Source organism: Melospiza melodia, chromosome Z (genome assembly GCF_035770615.1).
Source record: "Melospiza melodia melodia isolate bMelMel2 chromosome Z, bMelMel2.pri, whole genome shotgun sequence".
NCBI lineage: Eukaryota > Metazoa > Chordata > Aves > Passeriformes > Passerellidae > Melospiza > Melospiza melodia.
Window position 1 is genome coordinate 28,745,480 of NC_086226.1, and position 26,126 is coordinate 28,771,605.

At 41.8% G+C, this 26,126-nt stretch overlaps 1 protein-coding gene across 1 annotated transcript in view; it reads left to right on the forward strand.

The window, feature by feature from the left end:
- The window catches only part of GRIN3A (glutamate ionotropic receptor NMDA type subunit 3A), a 67,658-nt gene that overhangs the window by 12,688 nt on the left and 28,844 nt on the right, over positions 1 to 26,126 (forward strand). Inside the window, exons 2-3 of the mRNA XM_063179811.1 lie at positions 12,094 to 12,698; positions 18,389 to 19,436. Coding sequence (XP_063035881.1) covers positions 12,094 to 12,698; positions 18,389 to 19,436 — 1,653 coding nt within the window. The remainder of the gene's footprint in view (positions 1 to 12,093; positions 12,699 to 18,388; positions 19,437 to 26,126) is intronic.

Below are 26,126 nucleotides of genomic sequence, written 5' to 3' on the forward strand. Positions count from 1 at the left end.
ATGGATTATTTGCATGGGGATGGAGAGACGCAAGCATCTTGCAGAGATTAGTGAGACGTGATGCTCTCGTATTTTGTCGGAGGCGCTTATCTGTGTTAAACTCCCGGGGTGCACCTCATTTTCTCTGGTTCTTACCCTCTCCTTCAGGAGGATACAATCACCCACTCAAGGAGCAGAAATAGTGCATGACTAACTATGTCACGGAACAAATGATTAACACTAAGTAGTTTGTGCAAGCTGTTTGCAAACAATCCACGTGCCGACAATTATGCTGGAGCAATTTTGTGAATACCTAACTCAGTGCGTTTTGCATAACTCAAGACTGGCTCCCAGATCATTAAATTCATAACTTCTGTCTCGTTTGCTAAATTCATGAATGTCATTATTTCTTCGAGTCCATAGAACTTGTAGTGTTAGACTTGACTGTGTTTATTAGTCTTGGTAACACCGGACTGGCGAAGCTGTCGGAGCGATGGTGGCTCTGATGACTGAGGAGCTGTTTAAGAGGAGTAACAGCTGCTGTGTTTCTAGAGTTTCTAAGTCGCTTGCAAGTTAACTTACAAGTTTTTAAGTGCACAGGAGGGCAGGCTATGCTGGCATTACTGATCTGATGCTCTCAGATTCTCAGTGACGCAAATAAAGATGCTGTTTGCCCCAGCTACACCCGGAAGACCCACAAGCCCGAACACTGGCTGCCCAAGTGCATCAAAACACTCTCAGAGTTCATTTCTGAGAGCTGAGAGCCTCTTTGCCAGCTGGAATAGTTTATTAGCTGTCTTCAGGGTCAAAAAGCTGACTTGTAGAGAGCGTAGCATCCATGGATCAGGGCAGAGAGAGCTGAGCCATGAGGAAGAACGATCTTGTACCTCTGTAGGAGTCTCAAGCACAGACAAGAGTTTGTTGATCCATTTGGTTCAGAATGTTTAGGAGCCTTTTGACTCTCAGAAATGTGCAGCCCAAGCAGATGCTAAAGCTCTTAATAAGGTAACTAAATGCCCAATGTTCTTGGGTAATTGGTGCTTTGCAATGAGTGTAGTGGCTTTTCAGCTGTCACAGGGTTTTTCAAACCCTATGTAATTCTAAGGAGGAGGTACATTAATTTTTAAGGGAGATTATAAGATATTATTTCATAATAGGAAATGGAAGCAGTGGAAATTTTAAGGAATTGCAACAGAGAAGATAAAACCAGTATCAAAGCTAGATTTCGTAGGCCTTTTTCATAATTTGCATGCTGCAAAGCATTCTTCCCATCCCTAACATCCAGGCTATTAAATTGTTGCTGTTACTTTCATTACTTTCTCATAATCAAAGCCAACCCCTGTTAACCTGCCACAACCTTTCCCCTCAAACAATGTAAGGTATCAGTACACGTAAGTTTTTACATAAATAGGTAGGTTAAAAAACTTTGTTCACAGAGAAGTTAAATTGGTATTTAATTATGTCTCAACAATTTGTCCACATTCTTCTGACTGTCTTTTTCCTACAAGTGTATTGAACTTGCCTGCCATGAAAGGCCTTGCCTGGTAAGAGCAGTATGCTGAGTTATTTATGGATGGACACATTGCTTAAAGCCTCAGTTACCACTGCTCCACTGAATCTAAACATGATTCAAAGGAGGGATTAATATGTATGATTCATATTCCATTGTTACTTACAAATCTTGTGCAGTCACACATTCTTGGTCCAAATGACTACGATAGGTGCAGAGAGACCAAACTGGTAGCAGTAGTCATGCAAGTATTTGTGTGTAGTAGGGACGTGAAGGTGTTGTGTATTTTCTGTCAGGCATTTAGATGAGCCCAGAAGATTGAGTCACAAGTAGGAGCTGTAAATGCTCACTTGATGATCTTGCACATTGTAAATTCAAGAGTGAGACAGGGATGGCTGATAGTTTTTGACACATTCTCCCAAAACTTCCCATAATACTAGCTGTAAACCACTTTCTGTCCTCTGAGGCACCTACTACAGCAAGATCTTGTTTCATGGCTGTATCCAAGACTCTTTTGGAATACTGTGGACCATTAGTAACTTCCCTTTAAACTAATGAGGAAATCACAGTCACAAAATACCCATAGACATGGGGTCCTGATGAGAGGATTTTCAGTGGAATGCTGGAAGGACACACCAATGCACCAGAGCAGTATAATGGTGCAAATACACAAATTATTTAACAATACATAAAACAAATGGCTGTTACTTCCCGTAGTTTTTATATATTGAGGCAGTTGTGTCTAGCACAGCAAAGAAGTGGAGATTTCGGCCTTAGATTTTGCTTCTGGCAAAGGCTTGGTGTATTACTTAATCTGGTTTTTTTCCCCTTTTTCCCTCTGATCCGTGGCTGTGTAAAAGTCTGTGAAGTATTTATCTTGCTGCAAGCCTTAGGATGGGTGAGAAGCCTGGTGGTGATGTGTTCCCCTGGGGCCCTGTGTAGGGGGTTATCCCCGCATTACAGCAGGGTTTGCTCACTGAGATTAGGCAGGGATCTCAAACTGGATTGCTCAAGTTCTATATTCAACAGCCAGACAGTGCCTCTTCTTCCTCCTCCTCCTCCTCCTCCTCCTCTCCTGTGTGCCTGGTAACGGGCTCTGTGCAGTCACACACTTTAGTAGGTCGTTGCTATAACACTTTATTGGAAACTCAAATGCTTCTGCCTTTGGGGGCGGGCGGTGGGCGCCTCTTGATTACGGGATCTTGCCTGATTTTGTGGTTTGCATGCTCAGAAAAAGCAATTCCAAAACACGTCCACAAAACTTCTACACGCTGGCTTATCTTTCAGGATTTTGTTTGTTTGTTTATGACAGTGTTTTAAGTCAGTATTGGGAATTAAAAGTAGGGAGCAGTGGTTAAAGCATTTGTAGTGGGTAGAAGCCACTAGGCTTTGGTGCATTTTCAAAAGTTCAGATTTCTGTCTTGTGTTGAAAGGTAGTAAGTCTGCGGCTGAGGCCCTAAAAACACCACAGCTCCCAGTTTATTTGGGTTTGCCCCCTGCTGAGGAAGGAACATTCACTGCCTGATTAGTGAAAGGTACCCAGCGAGCTGAGGATGCCCGTGTAGGGTGAGACCCTCTGACCCTGGCCAGCATTGTGGGCCTCAGGTCAGCAGCAAGAGGCATTTCAAGTCCACTCAGGACAGCACATTACAGTGGCCCATCCCCTTTGTCAGCAGCCTGCATCCCATCACATGGAAACTGTATTTGTTTCTAAAAGAGATGTTTGATTTTATTTTTCCCTGCTCGTCCTGTGCCCTGAGAGCCAATTTTAACTCTTTTTTTTTCTAATTTCCCATCTTTCTAATTAAATCCTTGGTGTATTAAATAAGAAACCTCAAGTGAAGCTGCTTAAATTCTGATCCTGGTTTTAAGCCAAGCCACGTACACCCAAGAATTCACCTCAGAGCCATGTTTTTAATGCCTAGCCTCAGAAAGATGAACTACTAACTTAATCTACCCTGGCCTCATTTAATAGAGTTAAGAGATCAGGCTTTGCAAGCTTAATTCTCAGCTTTCTTTCATACAGAAAAATCAATATAGTACAAAATGCCCTTGTAGCTAAAATTAATCCTGTGAAACATGCCTGGAGCAAGGCCCAGCAGAAGAGGATGCAGTGATGAGCTGGTGCTGGCTTTCTGAGGAATGGGACATGGGTCAGCATCAATTTCCCCTGCTGTATATTGCCATAGTCAGCTATCATTCCAGGGGTGCCCTGTGGATCACTGCTGGGTATTTCTTTGACAGGCAGGAGGAGGAGGAAACTATAGAGAAGAAGGAAACTTCTTCTCAGGGACACAGCTGCTGAGGGTACGGGGAATGCAAATGCTCGGGAAGTGTTGAAATCACTTTCAAGCCATGCTGTTATTGCACTGGTGAGTGAAAATGGTGCTCCATCAGATTTTATTCCTTGCTGCAGGTGTTAATGGTGAATATAATCTAATTGGATTAAATGCTGTGTGTGTACACCAAGTATATCTCAGAAAGGACAATAGCTGCTTTTGTAAGATGGGACCAGACTTCTTTTACCAACACAGCATCAGTCTTCTCCATACCCTCTCTTTTATTCTCCATTTCCTTCCAGAATTAATTTCTTCTTGTACAGTCACTGTTTTGCTTATGCCAGAAAAGTTAAGTCATACAGAAGGAGTACTCACAGCCTGTCACGCCTTTGAAAAAGCAGCACTTTCCAGCAATATGCTGCAGGATGTCCATCTTACTGATGGGAAGGTGGAAGCTGCTGAAACAGGGCAAAGATGGGGGGAGTGCTGCTTCAAGAGCCCTTGATGCTGAGGAGCCTGGCAGGGGTGATGTGCCAAGGAGCCCAGTGTGGAACAGTGCTTGGCTCTGTGCATCATAATTACAGCCCTGGTTGCCAAATTCCCTGTCAGCTCTTGTGCTGTGTTAGCAGGGGTCCTCAAGAGCAAGGCATGCAAGCAAATATTGCTCTCAGCTAATGTGAGCTTTAGAAACCCTTCTTATGTGCAAAGCCAGGGATTCATTGTTAGCCTAATCAAGGTCTCAGCACTGTTAGCAAAGTGATATTGTTTGTCTCAATGATACAGGGGAATTATGCAAGTGCCACAGCTCATTCTCAGTAACAACTCAGTTCAAAATGTTGCAGTTAGAATCCCTGCATCCCTAGGATCATTCTCTGGGTTCCCAGATCTTTAGAGAGACAGAGCACATGTGCCTGCGTGGTTTTGGGGGCTGGAGGTTGTGACTGGCAAGTAATCTGTGTTCCAGGATTTCTCTTCTATACGCTGTCTGCATGCCTACTGTATTTACTTGCCCATTCCTCATTTATTGGCAGTTCTACCTTATGTCCACATTTGTGGCATGTGGTACCTTTCATACACTGCGTAGTTGTCCTTTGTTCTGTGTAAATCCCGTTCTACTCAGTTCTCAAGGCTGCCGTCTGCTAGTAATCAGTAGCTCACCACTGGTGAGTGGTGATTTTTAGCCCTGGCACCTCGTGGTGTCATTCTGTGCAGGCAATGGTGTTACCTTGTGATGTCACTTCTGGGGACCTTCAATATAACCCTGTTTGGTTTTTATTTCATCAGTCTTCAAACTGTTATCTCTCCATAATCCAACTCACATTTTATTCCTGCAGCCTGGTCACAGCTATATCTTTGATCTGGTGTTGGAGGGAATCACTCTAAAAGGCTAAGGAGAGTTCTTCCATTAGCAGACACACGCACACACATGCACACACACACGCACACGCACACGCACACAGAGCAACCTTGTATCTGCCTAAATAGTTTTCTTCAAGTTAAACCAGCAGCATTAGTGTGTTACCAAAATTTCTTTTCAACAACAGAGCCTTCCTCTATCATGCCTCGGATGTGAGGAGCAAGGAGACAAATTCCAGCAGGCCCAAAGAACTTTAGTTAAAGTAGTATCTTCTTCAATGTGCTGCTGCTGGTTTGGCTCTGCTGCTGTCAAAAGCTGAATTCCTTGAACCAAAAATTTGGGGGGAAAAGCCCCTCCCCTGTGCATTGCATGAATAACAAGTGGAAAACTCAAGACTGCCTGCTTCAGAACTCTTTTGAAATGGATCCATTTGGACTGAAAGTCAGGATGTGCAAAGCACCAGTGCTTGTGAGGTGCTTCTCTACAGAAAAGCACTCAGACATCCCTAAACAGTCTGCTGAAGGCCTTTGATTCAGAAGAATGCTGTCTCTTCTTAAGGGTAGGATTAAATTCTTCTTAACACCATATTGCAGCTATCCAGTCCCATAGTGGCAATCAGAAGGAGCCCCAAAAGATGCTCTTAGTGGAACAGCCACTGTGGTTTGTATTCTTTACAGGTGTGGGAAGACTTGTATTGGGGCAGCTCCTTCTGGCAAGTCCTCACCCCCCTCCGTAGTCCATTCTGACCTCCACACACAGCACCTGGCAGCTTTTGCTCAAATGTTTGCAAGGGCTTTTTGGACACTGATGACAATTCTAGGCAGCTAGGAGGGAACACCACAGACATGGACCCACCACTTCCTCCCACCCGAATTGTGTTGCCATTTTAAAGAAACGTCATGGAGAATTAGCACAGCTCTCCCTGGTCTGTCTGTACATGCCCCTTTTTTAAACCATAAAGGGAAATTTTAGGGAAGGGAAAACTGTTCTCTCCCTTGGATCTGTATGAAATGTTCTTCACTGAACTTTGAATGTTGGAATTTTTTTTTTTTTTTTTTTTTTTGCTGAAGAAAAGAACACCTTGAAGTTTTTGAAGTAATATTACTTAGGATAATTTATAAGTGGCTATTCAGATAAATAATGGACCCTACTTTCCAAGAGCAGCTGAAAGTTCATATTTTACATTGCCTCTATGACCTTGTAGAGAGAGCTGTACATATTCAGATTAGTCTGGAGTATTTTTGTGTAGCATTAGAGAAAGCAACCTCAAGTCATGTCTGTCTGGTCTAATAAAAGAAATAATTTTCAAGACAAACTAAGTCAAAATTTAAATTAAGCTAACTCCTGTGGTATAGTGATTTTTAAAATCAACAGTCAGTGCATTTTTAGGATTTGCATGTAAGCATTGCCTGGATGGATGCCAGGCTTCTTTTACTGCAGGAATCAGGATAGCTCTGGCTAGTCTAAGAAAGCTTTTCTTTCAGAGCATTTAAACCCTCTGCAAAAAATGGTCTTTAGTGTGGGGACCAACCCTTTTTGAAATTACGGTCTTGGTCAAACAAAGGTGTATAAGGAGACAGATGGACAAGAGAAGGAAACAGGAATTTCTGACATCATCTCACAGGTTTTTGGTCCAAAGCAGGTCTGGGATTTTCTTCCCCAGAGAACCAGAAGTCTGCATAGCAGAAGCAACAAAGTTCTGAGGGCAGAGCAGGTTTTTTGCTATAACAGGAGCTCACCTTCCCTCCGGAGCTGCCCTGTGGGCTGGGCAGGGTCTGGGATGTGGTGCAGAGGGGGCACCTCGCAGCTGTCAGGAAGGGGGCAGGACTTCCCACAGTCTATCAGCTGCCAGCACAAACTCCTTCTTCAAGTATTGCCATTCCAGCAGAGGCAGCACACATTAAAAAAATAAAATAGCATTTCCTAGCACCTTTTCTCATAGCATGAAATGAGGAAGTGCCCATAGACTTTAAGGAATTTGGCTTTAGGCTTAAAGTTTTCTAATTTCAACCACGGAAAAAAACAGTTCTCCTGGATTGAATCTGTGGCATCAGTTTGCTCACAGCTGCTGTTGAGCTCTCTTTCAGAGCTGTGAGTCCCCACAGCAGCACTGCAAGCCAGGAGGGCTTTTTCCTTCAGTGGAGCTTTCTCTGATCTGATTATATAGCCTGTTTTCTCCTTTGTGTTTCTTATCAAAAATGTATATATTTATATATATATATGTATATGTGTGTGTGTGTGTGTGTAAGCACTGCCTTTTCCCCAAGAGTCAGAGGGGAATAATATTTTCTGTGTGTTGTTTACTTTTACACAGTTAGCAAAACAATGTTCACATCTATGCTTTTAACTCTGCTAATGAAGCTATTATAATGTCAAATAAAATGTCACCGTGACTATGCCTAATTAGCATTACAAATTCAGTTGAAGGGATAAATGACCAGATCCTTCAGGGTGCAAGTCAGCCCAGCTCCAGGCGCTTGTGCTCACAAGATTTACAAGGTGGGTCTGCAGACTGATGAAATGGAGGCCTGGAAAGTGCTGCATTAATGAAATGCAAACCGTGTTTCAGCTGCTAAATGAACCTGCTCTCTCAGGTGTCTCAGGCAAAGGGAAAAACCTGTAAAAACTGCTCTGGTTGGGATACAGAAAGCAAATCAGTAGTTACGGTCTCTGTTGATGGGCAGGAGAAGAGACACATCAGACCGTGTACAGCTTAATGTTCCATGAATGGCTTGGTCCAGAGCCCACTGAAAGGCAGTGGAAAGACTGTCAGCATCTGACCCAAAGGCAGTTAGTCAGAAATTAAGGATTCGAGGTCTGTTCTTTGCCGAGTAAACAGTGAAGTCAGGTGGTCGTGGCTGGTTTATTAAACAGGAGTTAGTGACGTCCAATAAAAAATTAAGCACTCGTGGACATAGAAGATGTTTCTGCTAATGGCGCTGTGTAAACACATTATTACAAAACAGACAGCAATTAGCATTATTCAAATAAGGTAAAATTGTGTAGTTTGAAGAAAAACTGGGGTAGATCACCAGTCTTCAATGGCAGCTTAAAGTCAAAGACATTTAAACTGAATTTTGATGTGAGTTTTAATTGTCATTTTAACTGAAATAGTCAAGCTCTGCTAATTTCAAAGGGAAGTAAAGAAGGAGTTTGCCTGAGAACTTTAATAAGGGTGGAGGAGAGTTCAATATACAGATGAAATCTCATAAATCTCTGTTCTCTGTTATTACCATGAAGTTGCACACATCTAAATTATCATTGCAGTTGTCAGGAACCTTCTCTGTGAAATTACACTGTCTCAGCAATTACCACTGAATTATTTAATAAATAATTTGTAGAAGTTCTTCATTAAAAAGCAGGAATTGTTGACTTTGAAGAGAGACAAATCAACAAGAGATATGTAAAAGCATTAAGAACACTATAATATCAAAGGCTCTCTACTGAAATGTGACTTCTGTGTATTTTTCTTCAACTGCAACCTCCATACAAATGGGAAATAAACCTTTCAAAATATAATTAGGAAGGCTTAAAATCCAAATATCTCCAAAGAAGCATTCCCTTCCTTCAGTCCCAGTACAAAGGAAACCATTGATTACTTTTCCTCCCCAACACCTACAGGGATGTTCTTATGGTGTGCGGAGACAATGAGCCGAAACCTTAGCAGAAGTAATGCCTGGTGACTAAATTTTATGTATGCTATTGTATCAGAAAAATCCTGAAGACAGGTTTGCAGTCCAATACTCTTAGTAGAGAAGAGAGACTCTGCTGCTTTTTCAGGGCTGAATGTTTATCTTTCAAGCATCTTAGCAGGGAATTTAGCAGCTAATAAATCACAGTGATGATAATGCTTTTGCCAGTGCATCTGTGGGCTCCTGAAGGTGATGTGATGGCTGAAGCACAGATGGTCTCACTCTGAGGAGCCCTTCTACACGCAGGCTCAGTCCAAGCCAGGTTATCCTAAATAACACCTCTGTTCAGGGAGGAGGAGTGTCTCAGCATGGGAATAGGCTGTTGGGCCGTGCTGACACATCCAGGTGTGCTGAACATAGGGCAGGGATCGCAGTGCTGGAGCTCCTGAGCACTAATGCTGTGGATGTGGTTCTGTGGGAGAGTCCAGCCCTGCAAGAACCTAAGAACTCCCAGTCAGGTGGAAACTGCCTTCACCTGCATTGCTGGGTAAAATTGCTTCCATTTTTCTGGCCCTGAGGCAGAGTTCCACGTTCTCTGGACTGTGTGTGCTTGGGGGGCCCAGGGTAATGCCCCGTGATCTTTGGGTGTGGGTTTTCATCAGTTCAGAGTGTTCTAATACAGGAAGAATGGTTCAGTAGAGGAGCAGAAGCAGTCTTGCATTTGTGAAACTGCACATGTGCGCTGAGTTTGGCATGAGGACATAGAGATCTTCAAAGAGCTCACCCTGCTGGGTGAGGTGGAGAGACAGTGCTCACACAGTCTTATCCCTGCTGGGATATTCTGGATACTCTTACTCCCCAAATGGTCTGGGTATGACAGGTGCCAAAACCAGACCCAGGATAGGGTGAGCTGTACAAAAGCTCCAGTTTGTTTTTTGTTGTCTGGGCTGTTTGATGCAGTAGTATGGACACAGCTGTTACTGCAAACATCTGTCACTCTCTGGTTGTTTTTCTGCATCTGGTAGATGCCATAGTACTGTGCTTGAGATGTTATCCTTCTGAAATATTGAAGGTGTTTGCTGCTCCCTGCAGAGGAATGATCAGATTGTGTGCTGTCCTTTGTATGTGCACAGAGGCTGTTCTGTGTATACTGAAAAACATTTCTTCTCACTGGCATTAACACTCGAATTAACTAAAGCTTGCAGAGTTTGGCCGATGGGAGGTGAATCATTGTGTACAAAATATTTCTACTTCTCCCTAATCTTGGACAAAGAGGACAAGGCAAATTCTTTCTACTCCCATCTATTTCCAGTGAGAGACTAACTGGAGTAAATTTACATGAATATCTCATAACCTCAGAAAAGAAGTTTGCTGTGATTCAGTTTGCAGGGACTAGCTTATTCAAGCCAGCTTCCCAAACCCTCTATGCACAGTGCTTTATTTCCCTCCTAAACTTATCGTGTGTTTTAATTAGTAGGCAATGCTTTCCAGCTCAGAACTCAGAAATTCTACACAGATGAGCTCCTTGTGCACTGAGTAACTTATCCTTTATCAAAGAGTCATCCCTCTTCTGTCTTGCTGGCAGTACATGATGTGCATCGATTGTGGACAGTGTTCTGTTTAATTAGCTTGTTCTTGCATCTCGGTAAAAAAAAAAAAAAAGGGTCACAGGTACTAAACCCAAGAGATAACAAAAAGAACTGAGAACATCTTCAATTACAGCATTCTTTTTATCAAGCTCTGAATTTAAACTGTCTGGAAAACAGATTATGAGTTCATGTAGCTGCAAGTTAACACAATGGGCCTGCTGCTTATAGCCAGTACATAGCTCTTCAGGGTTTGGGGTTTTTTTTGTGATTTCACCCCTTACATCTGTGTTGGAGTGCCCAGGGTTTTATTTAATAAAACTAGTGTAAATTGACCCATTATCATATTATTCTCAATTCAGAATGACATTTCTAAGATTCATACACACTGAAGCCTGTCATTATCAGTAAAGTACTTTTAAAACCAAAATGACATTTTTTATTGAATTTGAAAAGGTTCGATCCCTCACATAATACACATTAACTACTGAGAACATAAGAGAAGGATTAACTGACCTAAAGTGTTTAGTAACATAATGGATAAAAAGATAAAATCCAGGTACCTGTGTAGGGTAATATACAATTTGAGTGGACATGAATACAGGCAGATGCTGACATAAAGTCACAACGAAGATCTCACAGACGAAAAGGTGCACTGGAACAGACATGACAGTTTTTGGACAGCCTCGTGGCTGGAATTGAATGCCAGTGTAAAGTGGTACAACTTCTTTAGGAAAGCTACAGGAAAGATTGTCAAGTTCTCAACTGAAAAGCAAAAGTTGGAGTAATATATAATATGCTAGCTGAAAGCCTGCTAGAAACATTTTTGTAGGGCATAGAATTTTTTCATAGCAAATGCCAGAAATTGCTTGGATTCTTTAACTTCTTTTCTTTTTTACTAAAACTGTAGATAAAAAATTATTTTTAAGACCAGGGAAAAGACAGGAATGAGAGTAAAGGAAAAGAATGATCAAATAATAACTACTCACCTTAAGAGAACAGAGGAGTTAGCCTCAAATCCCCCTTCCTTTTCTGGAAAAGATAAAGCCAAGGGCAATGGTGCTGGGAAAAATAATGGGTCCAGTTCTGTAATAGCATCAATGACATGGTAAAAAATGAGTGTGAAATGCTTATTTATCAAATGTTTTCCAGCTCAGAAATCAGAGTCAGCGTATCTTAACCTCTTGTGCATTGAGTAACTTGTCCTGTGTTGTTGGTAGTACGTGATGTGCCTTGGTGGTAGACTGTGATCCATTTGATTAGGTTACTCATATGTCTGTAAAAAATCCCCCCACTACACACATAAAAAAAAGAGCCATAATAAAAAGAACTGAGGGAGTTTTTTTTTTTTTATTGTTTACCAATGAACCTTTCAGCATCCATTTGTAAATGGGTCACTAAATGGGCGGAACTTGAGCAGTAAGGAAATACCTTTTCATATCACTGTTAGGGGTGCAGGGAAATCTTTGCTTGAGAATGCTTTGAAATCCAAAGGGACAAGTGGGCAGAAAGAAGATATTCTCAGAAACAGGCTCATAAATGACTGCTGCAGTTGAGTCAAACTAGCAGAGGAAGCCCATGAATCACAGTCCATTTAGGCTGGGTGGGTGTAAATTTTCCTGTTGCTCACACAGTTCTGTTGATTGGCAGGTGGTCACTTTGAACTAAAGGAGAGTATAAAAATTAATCAGATTCATTAGCTTGTGTCCAGTATATTTCTGATCATTGTCTTTCATTTTTATAACCACAGAACCCCCTTCACCTGCAGATGAGCTTAGAAAACTCACTGAGTTCTGATGCTGATGTCACTTTCTCGATCCTCGCGATGAACAACTGGTACAATTTCAGCCTGATGCTGTGCCAGGAGGAGTGGAACATCACAGATTTTCTCTTCCTCACACAACAGAGCTCCAAGTTCCACCTGGGGTCCATTATAAACATCACAGCAAACCTCACTTCAACCAGTGACCTTCTGAACTACTTGCAGTTTTACCTGGAGAGCATCAAAGACACAACGTCGACCATGGTGATGTTTGGGTGTGACATGGAGAAAACGCGGAGGATTTTTGAGATAACCACGCAGTTTGGTGTGATGCCTCCAGAGCTGCACTGGATTATTGGGGATTCACAGAACGTGGAAGAGCTGAGGACAGAAGGCTTGCCCCTAGGTCTCATCGCTCACGGCAAGACAACTCAGTCGGTCTTCGAGCACTACGTGCAGGATGCCATGGAGCTGGTGGCCAGGGCTGTGGCAGCAGCCACCATGATCCAGCCTGAGCTGGCTCTCATTCCAAGTACAATGAACTGCATGGACACGGAAGAGAGGAATATCACTTCAGGCCAGTATTTGTCAAAGTAAGTTTTGCCTTTTTTTCCCCCCTTAGGTAATATTTGCTGTATTGCAAGAAAAATAATTTTCTTCTCCCTCCCACCATTCTCTGTGGGTTAGCTATCATGCTGCTTACCCTCCCTCACAAACATGTTTTTTTCAGTATTTTCTCCTGCTTCTTTACTTTTGGGCAGATAATGAAATTTTAACTTTGCCACAGTGGGAGAGAAGCCAGAACTTCGAGATTCTGGTAGAAGAAGACAATGTTCCACAGAAGTAGAAATCACATAGTCAGCATAGGCTAGCTTACAGACTGTGCTCTGAATCATGTATTTATGTTTATTTATATAAGGTGGGCTACTGTCAAATTCTCTGAGATTTTGAGTGTACAAAACACAGAATATTTGCACTGTCTAAGCCCTCAGACAATATAAAGATGTGTAGTAGCCCTTGATAGTATGCTTCCATGGAAAAGAGAGGAAAAAGGTGCACCTTCATCTCCTCAGAGGGTTTCTTTTGGTGAGAGCACTCAAAAGTACAAAGTGCTGTCTCTGCTTCATGTCACTATGTAGAAGCTATTCCCAAAACTACTTGTGTGTTCCCGTTTAGAAATATTCAGTTTTTTAATATACGAGTGGAAAACTTACATGGTTCTTTTTGAAAACAAGCAAAAATATCTTGGGTAACTACATTAATTCATCACTTAATCTACATCCAGCAACTGTTGCATGTTTTCCCCCCTTTACATCTGGTTTTCAACTTAAAGATTTTGTTGGACAGAGTTAGGATAAAAGTTCTTGAGGCTTTTTTTGAGAAACATAATTTTTTTCTTGGATATGTCTGCTCAATCAAGAATACATTATTAACAGCACTGCTCAAAACACAACCATTTGAGAACCCAACATTTCCTTAGTCCATTGTCCATTCAGAGTCAAAAACTCTCTGTTTCCAAAGAGTGGAAGAGGGCTTGGGAAATAAACACTGGACCAACTCACAATAACCCAGTGACATGTGATGTTTATTTTGCCACATTATTCTGGATATTTTATCTGAAAAGTAAAAGCAGGAGCCTTCTTAGAGTAACAAGAGGACAGCAGTTTTATGAATAGGCTTTTTGAGGTTTGAAGAAGAGATTTAAAAAAAAGAAAACAAAAATAAAACACTTAAATGTATTCATGAAAAATAATTCATCATTGATGCTCTCTACAGAGAACCATTAGCTTTTGTAGTGTTTTGGGAGACAATATGCAATTTCATGTCTGTGAAATTTCCTTTTTTCTTCATATTGGTAAAGGTATTGTGGAAGTGAAAGAAAGAACTGTGTGCTTAGCCTTGTTTTTTTCCCCTATACATTTGCTTGTGAACGTTATTAAAGAGAAAATAACAGGTTAGAGAAACCCTTGTGCTAAATCAGTGCAGCTGTTTTTGCAGAGTTTGAGGGAGACAGGTACTGACGGCCAGAACTGTGTTTGCGTCAGCAGCACAACTGTTAACTCTGAGTGGTGCCATTAATTTCTCAGGTGTGGCATGCTGGTGAGTGGCTTCACTGTGACCAACCTGGCCCATCTCACCAGGGGGTTTAGGCGTTTTTAGTCCCCAAAGATGAAAGTTTTTGTCTGGTGCTTAACTGCTTTTTAGTAATGAGTGCATTTTTCTGTCTTAATGAACCCAATTGTCTTGGTGGGAAGCCGGGAGCTGCCATGCATAGGGATGGAGAAGGGGATGAGGGAGCAGAAGCAGTGCCTTCACCTCGCCTCTCTGCAATGGGTGGATGAACAGCAGCCACACTCTCTGGCACAGCCAGAGCTTCTTCTGCCAGAACTGATCTCACACCTTGGCTGTGCAGGCATTTAAGTGAACCCAGGAGCAGAATAATGCATGGCAAAGCATGCTTGTATCTGCATGGATAGGGGTATAGATGTACAACCCCCTGAAGATTTTACTGTTGTAAGTCACTGTCCATTATTCCTCTTAGAATGAGATTGATTCCCTCATCTATTCTTGCCTGCTCACAGGAGAATCCTTGTTGATGCAACAAGGCATTAAAATTTCAAAGCCCCATCTTGTCTTATAGCTTTAATTAGTCTTACAGCTTTAACTCAGCTTCTTGGATAATTTCATCAACCTGCTATTTCATAAGTCCATAAAATCACAGAATGGTTTGGGTTGGAAGGGACCTTAAACATGACATCATTCCACCTCCTCGTATGGGGAGGGACACCTTCCACTATCCCAGGTTGCTGCCAACCTGGTCTTGAGCTCTTCCAGGGATGGGGCAGCCACAGTTGCTTTGGGCAACCAATGCCAGGGCCTCCCCGCCCTCACAGGGAAGAACTTATTCCCAGTATCCCATCTAACCCTGCCCTCTGGCAGTTTGTAGCCATTTCCTCTTGTCCTATCAGTAAGAAGTCTCTCCAGCTCTGTTAAAGTTTGCAAGTTTGGGACTGCAAGTTTGCCCCAGAACCTCCTCTTTTTCCATGCCAGTTCTGGTTCTTGCCTCCAGTAAGCTTCCCAAAAAGAGAGGTGGAATGACCCAACCATCAAGCTTGAGAGAAAATAATTTCATTAAATCATTCTTAAATATACAACAAGGATACTGCTACTGGAGAGTGATAGTGCTGCTAAAGGTCTAAGGAGCAGTTCTTGTAACAAAGCACATGAGAAACAAAGCTGAAATGAGCAAATGACACACTTTGGACTCATTGTTCAAACTGAACTGACTCTGATAAAGCCTTGATGCAGTTATCATAGACTGTCAGTGTGAACGTCAGCTCCCATATATTGACACAGCGTCAAGAAAATTCATTCAGCTGTCAGACCTGAGGATCTGGCCCTTCACCTTCTGAAATTTGTGCAGGCTGTCTTTCTATACAGATCTGTCAGTAGCCATTCTGAAATAGCACTGCTCAGATACTGCCAGTGTGTCTGTGCAGTACCCAGCACTTGTAATTCCCAAAGATTCACACTGGAGATTTCTAGCTTAAAAAGTGTAGTCAGAGCCTCTTATCTATTTCCTAAAGTTATTGAGTAAAGGAATTTTCACTTGAAGTTGCTGGCATGAGTTTCACTGGTGCTGCTCACAGTGCATGCAAATGCTCAGCAGCCGCAGCTGCTTGCGTATAAAACAAAGTGCTGTTAAAGTGCTTCTCCAGCATGGTTCCCATCATTTATTTTGATTCATGTTCTGTCACTACAAAAAAATACAGAACATGCAAATCAGCTGCAAAGATAAGCCACCAACTCAATGAGGTGGTGAAGTTGTACATTGAAATGCTGCTAAATCTCTCTCAGGTACCCACTCCTAACAGAACCATAGGACAGGTTCAGAGGGCTTGTTCTGCCCTCCTGGGGATGCTCACTTCTACTGTACAAGTCAGGGGATAGCATGCATTAATTCCAGTGGTCTCCTTCCAGCTTCAGAAAATTAACGTAATGCATTGTTCCATGGCTTCCGTCACGCCCAGAGCACCTGCTTTGCAGCATTCTCATGCCCAGGTCATCCTGTATTAGCAACATCGTGCCAAATTCTTGAGAACTTTGCAAGCTTATTCCACTTGAGGACTTGTGTCCCCCTGCTTTTGGCATTTTTGTGAACTGCTAAGTCTTTTGAGCACATCTCCTAAAAAAATTTTCACGCAGGTCCATCTACACACATGGAATGGTTTTACTGTTAACTGTCACAGTGATGGCTTCTGCCTGGATGCCCAGCAAGGCTTGTAAAGAAGTTGCACAATTTTTTACAGAGACTGAGGGAGATAAAAGTAAGAGAGAGATAAAACCCAAACAAGTTTATGGGCACATAAACCTTCCTTTAGTGCTAAAGATTGCCTGCTCCCATAAACTTTGTCTTGATAGTGTTTACATACACAAAGAGGGAAGTTACACCATCAGGTAGGAAGCATGGATTAGGAGGGAAGGAGTGGGCAAACAGTTGCAGATACCACTGATTACAGGAGCTATGGTGTCCTTTAACAGTGGACTGAATGGTAAAGGATTTAAAACATGAAAACTGCATTTATAGTTTATATACGTTTATATTTATAAACTGTCTGCATTTTTAGGTGTGATTTCCCGACCCAAGCTAGCACATGTACAGATCATCTGCTTTTGAGAGTATTGTCTGTGTCATCTTTCTCCAAACTCAACCTACTCAAAGGAGACTGAGCAAGAACTGTGAAGCTGCTTTAGAGAAGGCTATCACAGACACAACCACACTCAAAACTAAAACATTTACTTTCAAAAATTTGCCTTTGCAAAGGGCTAAAATTTATATGACTTTGAGACTTAAACAGTGCAGAGTTTTAACAGTTGAAACCCCATCAAAAATCATCAAAAGTCATCAAAACAAAGTTTAGAGACTGGACAGAAGTATGGATGTACACACACTTGCAACTGATTTATTGTTTTCAAATCAATTGAAGGTTATTTTTTTCCTCTGTAACTATTGATAAACAGTTAACTCTACTTAAAAGTTTATGTCTTCCTTATTGAGGCTGGAATGACAGCCTTTATACTTCTTCCAACACTTACTTTCATCCAGTTCTCAGGATTAATGTGAAGTGCTATATTCTGCTACGACAGCTGAGTAGTCTGTCTTCTAAATGCCTCTTACTGAAAAAAAAATGCACACGACTTGCCTTGCACCATATTAGCAACAATTTAACTTGGTTGTTTTTAATGGAACCAGTGTTTTAAGGCTTGTGCAGCCCCTGCCAAATGCATAGCAGCTCTGCTGTTAGCAGCCTGCAGTTCAGCTAGGCATGGTGCTAACACTGAAAAGGATTTTCTACTTCAAACACTCAATTCCTACTGAGTTCCCAGCTCCTTTATCCATGTCGTTTTTAGCCTCTTTGGTGATGGCTTGCCAGAAGCTGAATTCAACAGGCAGAGAGGACAACTACTAGCAAACACTGCCTTGCAATACAAAGGAAATACACAACTTAATTGTCGGTAACTGAAATAGTAAAAGCCCAGAATTCTCAATGCAAAATGTGCAGTGCAAAACTGGCACACTTCATGAGTTCTGCTTCAGTGGTAGCACTGCACATTTAAGAACATTACTTTTGCACATTTTTTTTAAAAACTGCTTTTTCAGTTGTTTTTTTTTTTTTTTTGTAAGAATTAAAACTGACTGTCCTAGAGCAACCATCTTTCACTTTCTTCCTTTACTTTATTCTGAAGTGTCTAACAGTGATTTACCAATGCCAAATTTGCATTTTTGAATCCAGATTGGTTCACTTGAGAGTGCTTGAAAGCTGTTGACAGCACTTCAGTAGCCCCTCTTATGTAAGCTAGATCTTACTGAGATTATAGCATTTTTCTTGGAAGGACATTTCATACATAATTTCCACTCTTCCATTTTCATATGTATTTTTATCTAGGAAAGTGACAGCAGATCTGGTGAGTTCAGCTTAGAACTAACCTGTGTTTCATCAGTTTGTGAGGCAAAGGTAACTGAAAAAATTACTGTTCTTGTACTCATTTTTTCTAGTAAGTAAAAAAATACATCTTTCCCAAGGAGTTTTCATTTGCATTAGATAGTAGGGGAGCATCCCTATGTAATTTAGTCATAAATTATGTGGCTGGTTCATTGTACCACAGGATCTATGTGCTATTAATGGTCCAGGTGTTCAGCAACGTCCCCGTCTACTCTCTTCAACATAAATTCATCATTCACCTGTCTGCTTCTGACTCCTCTGCTTTCTCTCTCCAACAGGTTTTTAGCCAACACAACTTTTGATGGTCTCAGTGGCCACATTAAGGTGAAGGGCTCATCCATTGTCAGCTCAGAAAATAATTTCTTCATCTGGAATCTGCAGCATGACCCCGTTGGAAACCCGATGTGGACACGCCTGGGGAGCTGGCAGGAAGGGAAGATCATCATGGACTATGGGATATGGCCAGAACAGGCACAGAGACACAAAAGTCACATGCAGCACCCCACCCGGCTGCACCTGAGGGTGGTGACTCTGATTGAGCATCCCTTTGTCTTCACAAGGGATGTAGATGATGAAGGTCTCTGCCCAGCAGGGCAGCTGTGCCTGGACCCGCTGACCAATGATTCAGGTGTGCTGGACAACCTATTTGAAACCCTCCAAGGGGGCAATGACACCGTGCCCAATGAGCTGAAGAAGTGCTGCTATGGCTACTGTATTGATCTGCTGGAGAAGCTGGCTGAGGATATGAATTTTGATTTTGACTTGTACATTGTTGGGGATGGAAAATACGGTGCCTGGAAGAATGGCCACTGGACTGGGCTGGTGGGAGACCTTCTTGCTGGTACAGCTCACATGGCAGTGACATCATTCAGCATCAACACTGCCCGAAGCCAAGTGATTGATTTCACCAGCCCTTTCTTTTCAACCAGCTTGGGGATTTTGGTGAGGACCAAAGACACTGCAGCTCCTATTGGAGCCTTTATGTGGCCACTTCACTGGACTATGTGGCTGGGGATATTTGTTGCTCTTCACATCACAGCTGTATTCCTCACCTTGTATGAGTGGAAAAGTCCTTTTGGAATGACCCCTAGGGGAAGGAACAGGAACAAAGTGTTCTCCTTCTCCTCTGCCCTCAATGTCTGCTATGCGATTCTGTTTGGAAGAACAGCTGCCATCAAACCCCCAAAGTGCTGGACTGGAAGGTTTTTAATGAATCTCTGGGCTATTTTCTGTTTGTTTTGCCTGTCGACATACACAGCCAACCTAGCTGCTGTCATGGTGGGAGAGAAGATCTATGAAGAACTTTCTGGAATACATGACCCAAAGGTAAAGCATGTCTGTTTTTATTAACTCAGCCTTTTCTTTTCTCCATTCAAAATTCACTGCTGCATAATTTATGATTTCTAACAAAATCAGAAAGTAATCTTTGTGGAAAACTGTGGTTGCAATTCCTTACAACCTGGTGGCATTTCAGGAGGAAAGTTCAGTGAGATAGGACCTTGAAACACCCATAGGAATGTAGGGGGAAGGATTTAAAAGATTGATGGTGAGGAGAAAGATGAAGTATTCTGGTACTGTCCATTGCAGAGAAGAATAGTTGGTTCTACATGAAGATTAAGGATTTGAGTTCAGTTCCAAGTTCTCTTTGATGGGACTTGTTTAAATCAATTGGATGACTCAGGCCATCCTAAAATCTACTCAAACAAAACAACTGCACAGAATGAGACGAAACCATTGATCCTCTCTAGGTAGGATTTTTCAAGTATTTCACTGGTCATAATGCTGCTGGCAAAGGCAGTGCTGGCAAAATTCCCCATGAATGCTAAATGAAACATAGCAGAACTGAAATATTTTTTAAAATCCTACCTTATGCTTTAAAACAGAGGAATTCACTTTACAAGTAGTCAGGCATTTGATCTGCAGTGCAGTTTCTGCTGGGGAGCCATCATGGGAGGAGATGAGCATGCTGTAGACAACCCCTCCGCAAAGAGCTCAGATTTCCCAGAACTTCCTCCACCTGCTCTCTCCCCCTTCCCAAGAGGGCTTCAGTTGGAATTTTAGTCCAGTCCTTTTCTAAGACTACTCTTAATTTATTTGTCACTAAGTAGTGATCAGGAAAACAAGGGGCAGAATGGCTTTTAGAGAGATGGCTGCAGGTGACACCTGAGCATCCTCTGCCCCCAGCAGTCACTCCAGGGGACACGATGGCAGCAGCAGATTTCCCTTGCTCATGTGGCACTTCCTGCAGTGAAGGTGTGATTGTATTACCCAGTTTTATACTCATGACATAACTGCTGGTACAGAAACCATCCACCATGTGTTTGTCTCAAGGGACTGAACTGACAGATTGCTCCACTATAAAAAAGTAACTTTAATAACACAAGAACAGGGCATACATCTTGCTTTTGTAAACTGTGTGGATAAATGGTACATATGCCCCTCCAGACAGCAAAGGCCAGGCCCCATCTGTTCCATTAGTGGAACCTCACAGTCAGGCTGATGACCAGACAGTTTTAACTGTGCAAGTGCAGTGACTGACTCGCTCCCTGCAGTGTTAACTAGATGGTTTCTACCAAAAAATGTTATAAACAAAGAACAACAGTTTTGTGGCTCACACAAGGTGCTCTAAAATTGATTTATGGCTTAAAGCAAATTGCTTCTAATAATCTGCCATTCCCCTCCCCAAAAAAATATCATAAATATTGCATTAATATCTTCATCAATACAAAGCATAGAAGTCCATTATATATGATTTCCTCAAAGCATTCTGAAGAAGCAGATGAGAGCTTTCAGCTGAATTTCCCCAGCTCCAGGGATATCTCTGTTACACCGTTGTGCGAAGCCACAATGTTGGTTTGAAAATGAGTTTAGTCTTCTACTCTTTGCATGGGCATCTCCTCATCCATCAAATTGTATCAGATTACATCCTGTTTTTCAGCATCACTCCTGTGACCACATGCAGTGTTTTTAAAACAGGTGTAGGGAAATTCCTGCAGCCCCAAGGAAAATCAAATTATTCTAAATCTGTGCTGTTGAAGCTTAGTGCCGAACATTAAAGCATGTCAGGTGCTGCAGACACAGATCTTAGTCCAGAACAGAAACACTGATGACTCCTGGTTAGTAGCCTCAGTGATTCCATTACCTCAGTGGGATTACTAGCCTTTCCTAGGAAAGCACTTCCCTGCTTTACGGAATAAATCTAAGCCTCTGAGTAGTTACCACCTCCCATCATAGGAATAAGACTACACAGATTTTATGAAAGAAGAAGATTGCCTGCCATTGCATGAGCTGCAGAGTAGTTTTGTGTGTGTCATTCATGCATTTGCCTCCAAAGTCTTAGTCTGAAAGAGTAGTTGTAATAGAAAGTGCACTGGTTTAACCTTGCTCACCCGAGAGCCTGAGCTATGGCTACTCAAAGTTCTCTCTAAGAATTAAAGCTTAGGTTTAGGAAATATTTGGGCCACAGCAGTCACACATTTACAGGCATCACTTTAGTTGGTTACTTAAAGCATTTTTTATGTGACTAAAAGATGTTATGCTTGGGATTTTCTTCCCAGATATATTTACCTCTTTACTGGTGGAGACTCATTTCAAAAAGAAGGCAGCAGGAGAGAGAAATAACCTTTTTAATTTAAATATACTTCTAAACATCCTTCTGCTGCTTTCAGTATGCATGTGCCCTATGTACTGTGCTTTTGAAATTTATTTAAGAAACAAAGCCCAAAATAGAGGAGCAGCTTTCTGGAGGTGATGTAAGACAAGTAATTTCTTCAGGCTGTCAGCCATAAATGGCAAATCCCATCTAAGGTTGTGAACAGTCAGGAAGGACAGAATTAGAGCTATCTCAGTTGGACCTTTAAATGCACTAATGATATAGAAGAGAATATAGAAATATCATCAAGCTGCTGAAAGGAGGAACAGCCAGTGAGATAGGAACTAGAGCAGAAGGAAAGCAGTGTGAGGAGTGAGAATTCATTTACTGGAATGTGTCTGGAATTTGGGGAACTTGCCCTGTATTTTCTGTGTAAGAGTCTTAACCAGGGCAGGTCACTAAAGCCACACTCCTACAGTGTCCATCAAAGGTGGCTAACCCCTTTCCTAGGAGGTACAACAGGAGCCCATTGGTTGTTGACATCTTGAAGCAATGTTCTCGCACCTTAAAATCTAATTCTTCTAAGAAAATGGGTGGCTTGGGGCCAGAGCTGCCCCCTCCCCCCTCATTTTCTAACTGTACAGGTTTTAGACATCATCTCTTGCCAGTGAAAACTGGCAAATACAGCTTTTGTGTCCACTGGAACATGTTCAGCCTCCTGTTTAAAGACAAGGAGACAGGATAGCTACAGGATTCATGTGCTGGCTGCCCAGATGGAATATGCATCCATGTCCTGAATCCTTCTTAAGAAACTCTCTACAGTTTATGGCAAAGAAGTTTGAAAGCTGTCTACAGACAGAGGACATAGAGAAAAAACACTGTATTTGTATCATTTCCTCTACTTTTATCTCTTCTCTCATCTGAATCACACAGGCTCATTTCGCTTTTTCTCCTAATGTCACGTCTTAGGTTGCACAAAAATATTATACCATTATTCTTTGTCAGAGTGCCTGGCAGCCAGGTGCTCAACCAGAGCTGAGTTCTTTCCAAGGTTCAGATATTCCTCCTCCAGGCTTGCAGACCAGGAGCCTGCCTTGGGGATGGTCTGATCACAGAATTACGGAATGGTTTGTGTTGGAAGAGGTATTAAAAACCACCTGGTTCCCCCCAGCTGCCATGGGGAGGGATCCCTCCACCAAGTTGTTCATTTATATATATTTTACTCTTTGGTAAGCCATGTGTAAGCCCTAGAAAGAAGATATTTTACTCTGCTGGGCAGCTCATGGCAGGTGATTCTGCAGGATCCCCCAGAGAGTGGAGTTCTTTTGGTGGCAAAGGGACATGAATGGCTTTTGGGTTTTTCATGCAAGAACACAGAGTGGAGATGCACCTTGATGTCCTGAGTGTGCTGGATAGTTCAGGTTATTCGAGGCGAGAGAATTCTGGAAGCCCATAGTGCAGAAGAAATATTTCAAACATGCCACAATGGAAGCAAACAGCAGCAGAAGGGAGAGGAGCTGGGCAGATTTTCCATAAGGTAGTCCAACACCTATCCTTCCTTTCTGCAAAAGTGTTCTTTCAACAATTTAATGAGGGTTTTGGGTGCTATCCACCTGTTGTGACTTTAGTGACAGCTGACAGTTTTTCTTTCCATCTTTACTACACACTTAAGTAGCCATTTACTGTGGTTATGTTTTTACTACTCTGCATCACTTTACCTTCGAAAACACCTCTTGGCAGTGGCAAAGTTCCTTTCTCTATTATATTTTGACATAAAATATTGAACGTATTTAGCTTCATTTAAAAAAAAAAGGGCTACTTCTTTGTGTCCCATCACCAGCAATTTCACTGCATTGTGTCTCCTAGCTTTACATGCCCACAAAGAAGAGATAAGATATTATTAGTCTACTATACCTTTACAGTTATATTTTGTACAGGTAGACTGCTCTTAAGGAATTGGCTTCAGGACAACATCACCTAAACCATTCCCTGGAAGTGCCTCCTTCTCTCTGCCATGAATGATGGTGTTTCCAAAACTCACAAAAAAACGCAAAGTGCCCCAATAACCAGACACCTACAGTCACTCTGGCAAGCTCCACTCAGCAAGTCCTCCAAACAGCCTTGGTGTGCATTGGGATTAGCCTCCAGAAATCTCTGATCTTCTCCTAGTTCAGTGCCTGAAGACTTGCTCTTATGAGGTGGCCACATTTTTATTGCAAAACTAAGTACTCTGAGTGATCCAGGCAAGGTATTTCTGAGGTTTTGTTAATCAGGAATTCAGTATGTGCAACCATCCAGATATTTGTTTCTAGATATACAAAATATGAGGGTGCAAGCTCTCATTTCTGATTTATGAACATCTCAGTTAATTTAGAGGCCCTATGGCCCTTATTATATCAGTTGAATACTTTGTGTTATTTGTATTAAAACTGTCCAGAAACAAAACTGGCAAGTAACTGCAGATGAGCTTTAGCAACACCAAATCACAGGAAAAGAAAGGTCAAGCCACTCTATGTGTGGGTCCCTCATTAGAGGCATGATTCAAATACTCCTTCTTTTAATGATATTTTCCATCGAGTTCAGCAATTTTTAGAGTGAGGCCAGAACTGTTGTGTGTTTATTGGTAAATTTTCTTCCCGAAAAATGAATTTTTGTAGGAATTACACTAATGGAAATTACTGCTGTGGTCTTTCAGCTGCAGTCAGCAGCCTGAGATGAATCATTATAAGGGGCACCACTTGAACTGCTATGTGTTAAATAGATAATAAAGTAACATTTATTTAAATATGCATTAAATGCATTAAATAGTATAGCAAAAAATCAAGTTACAATTTCAGTGGAATTTTAAAAATCTTATTGCTGCCCATGGGGTTTAGTATTTGTACAGGACCGCAGGGTTCTTTTTACAACTAAAAGAAGAAACTACAGAGCATGTTTTTCTGTGAAGGAATTACTGGGCACAGGAAGGTCATGATTCACAGCATCACAGCCTGCTAATTAATACATGGTGCTTTTCTGAGTATTAATGAGTCAGTGAAGGATTTGAACTCAAAAAGACTTTCAGTGTCACAGAGAGGAAAGTGAAAAACTCTCAGACAAAGGCAAAATTGCGAATCACGCTCCAGCCAGAATAAAGAATTGCAAAGCTGTCTCATACAGGAATGAAAGGCACATACAATTTATGGATGTGCAATCTTGACTTCTTTAGCTTCCCCATGCAATTTATGGTGGTGAACACTTGACTTGTTTAACTTCCCCATCACCTCATTAAAGATTTCTTGTTAAAGTTACAGCTTTGGAGGTTCAGAATCTGTCCAGCTCAGATCTACTTTGTTCTGATACCCATTTTATCAGACAATACCTGCAGTGTTCTGCAAATGAAGTTTCCTTTCCCAACTAAACACGTTTTTTTATGCCTTCTTGCCAACAATTATCTTTTTGTTATCTTTGCATATTAACCCTTACTGCTTGAGGTCTTTACCTACACACATTGCCTCACTATCACTGGCTGCCCTGGCCACTCCTCACCTCCCCTCATTGTTTCAGACAAAGAATTTAAGGGTAGGTGTGGAAGAGAGGAGATCCTGCTGTCTTCATTCCGTGTGGTGCAGGTCATGAAGGTTGTTCTTCGAGCACCAGAAGGAATTAATCTGTTTTAGCATTTTCCCATCTGTGTGGGGGTCAGTTTCTCATTCTCAAGCTAAATACCTAAATACCTTAATGTCATAATATATTTTGAAAAAAAGGAAAGTGAGCCCACCACCAGAAATAGCACCCGCATCATAGGTGGGGTTCAGACCCTTGCAAGAAATAATGCAAGTGGAGAATTACAAGAAGTTAGTGAAGTAACTGGCAAAAAGTAGCAGAGAACAGTGAAGGTGCACAAGCTGATCCTGTCACCTGAGAGGTGGAAGGTCATTGCGTAGCTGACTTAGCAGCATGGAGAATGTTTATTTCTGTTCACAAAAGTCACGGCCATGGTGATCTACAGAGACCAGAGTGCTAGTCTGGCTCACCCTCCTGGAGCAGAAGTCCTGCCTGGTCCACTGGATTTCAGGGATGACAACTGTCCAAGTCCTCTGGAAGAAATAGTGGTTTTCATTGAGTGCATTAAGATTTGATTGAACACCAGGTGAAGTCAAATACTAATGTCTATATTTCACTGTGCAAGAAGCCAGGGTATCCAAGTATGGCCATAATTTTTCATTTACACTTCATGCTTAACACATTCCTCACTGATTCCAAGAAAAAAAAATCCCCTTCTGTTCCCATGCTGGATCTGTCCATAACACAGGACTCCCTCTGATTAACCTTTATTTGATGCTCTTGAATCCAAAGCAAATAGCAAATAGTGTGTGTTGTAGAAATGAGGGCAGTGCAGGTAGTTCTACCACCTACAATTGGAAACCTCTGCATCCTGGTTA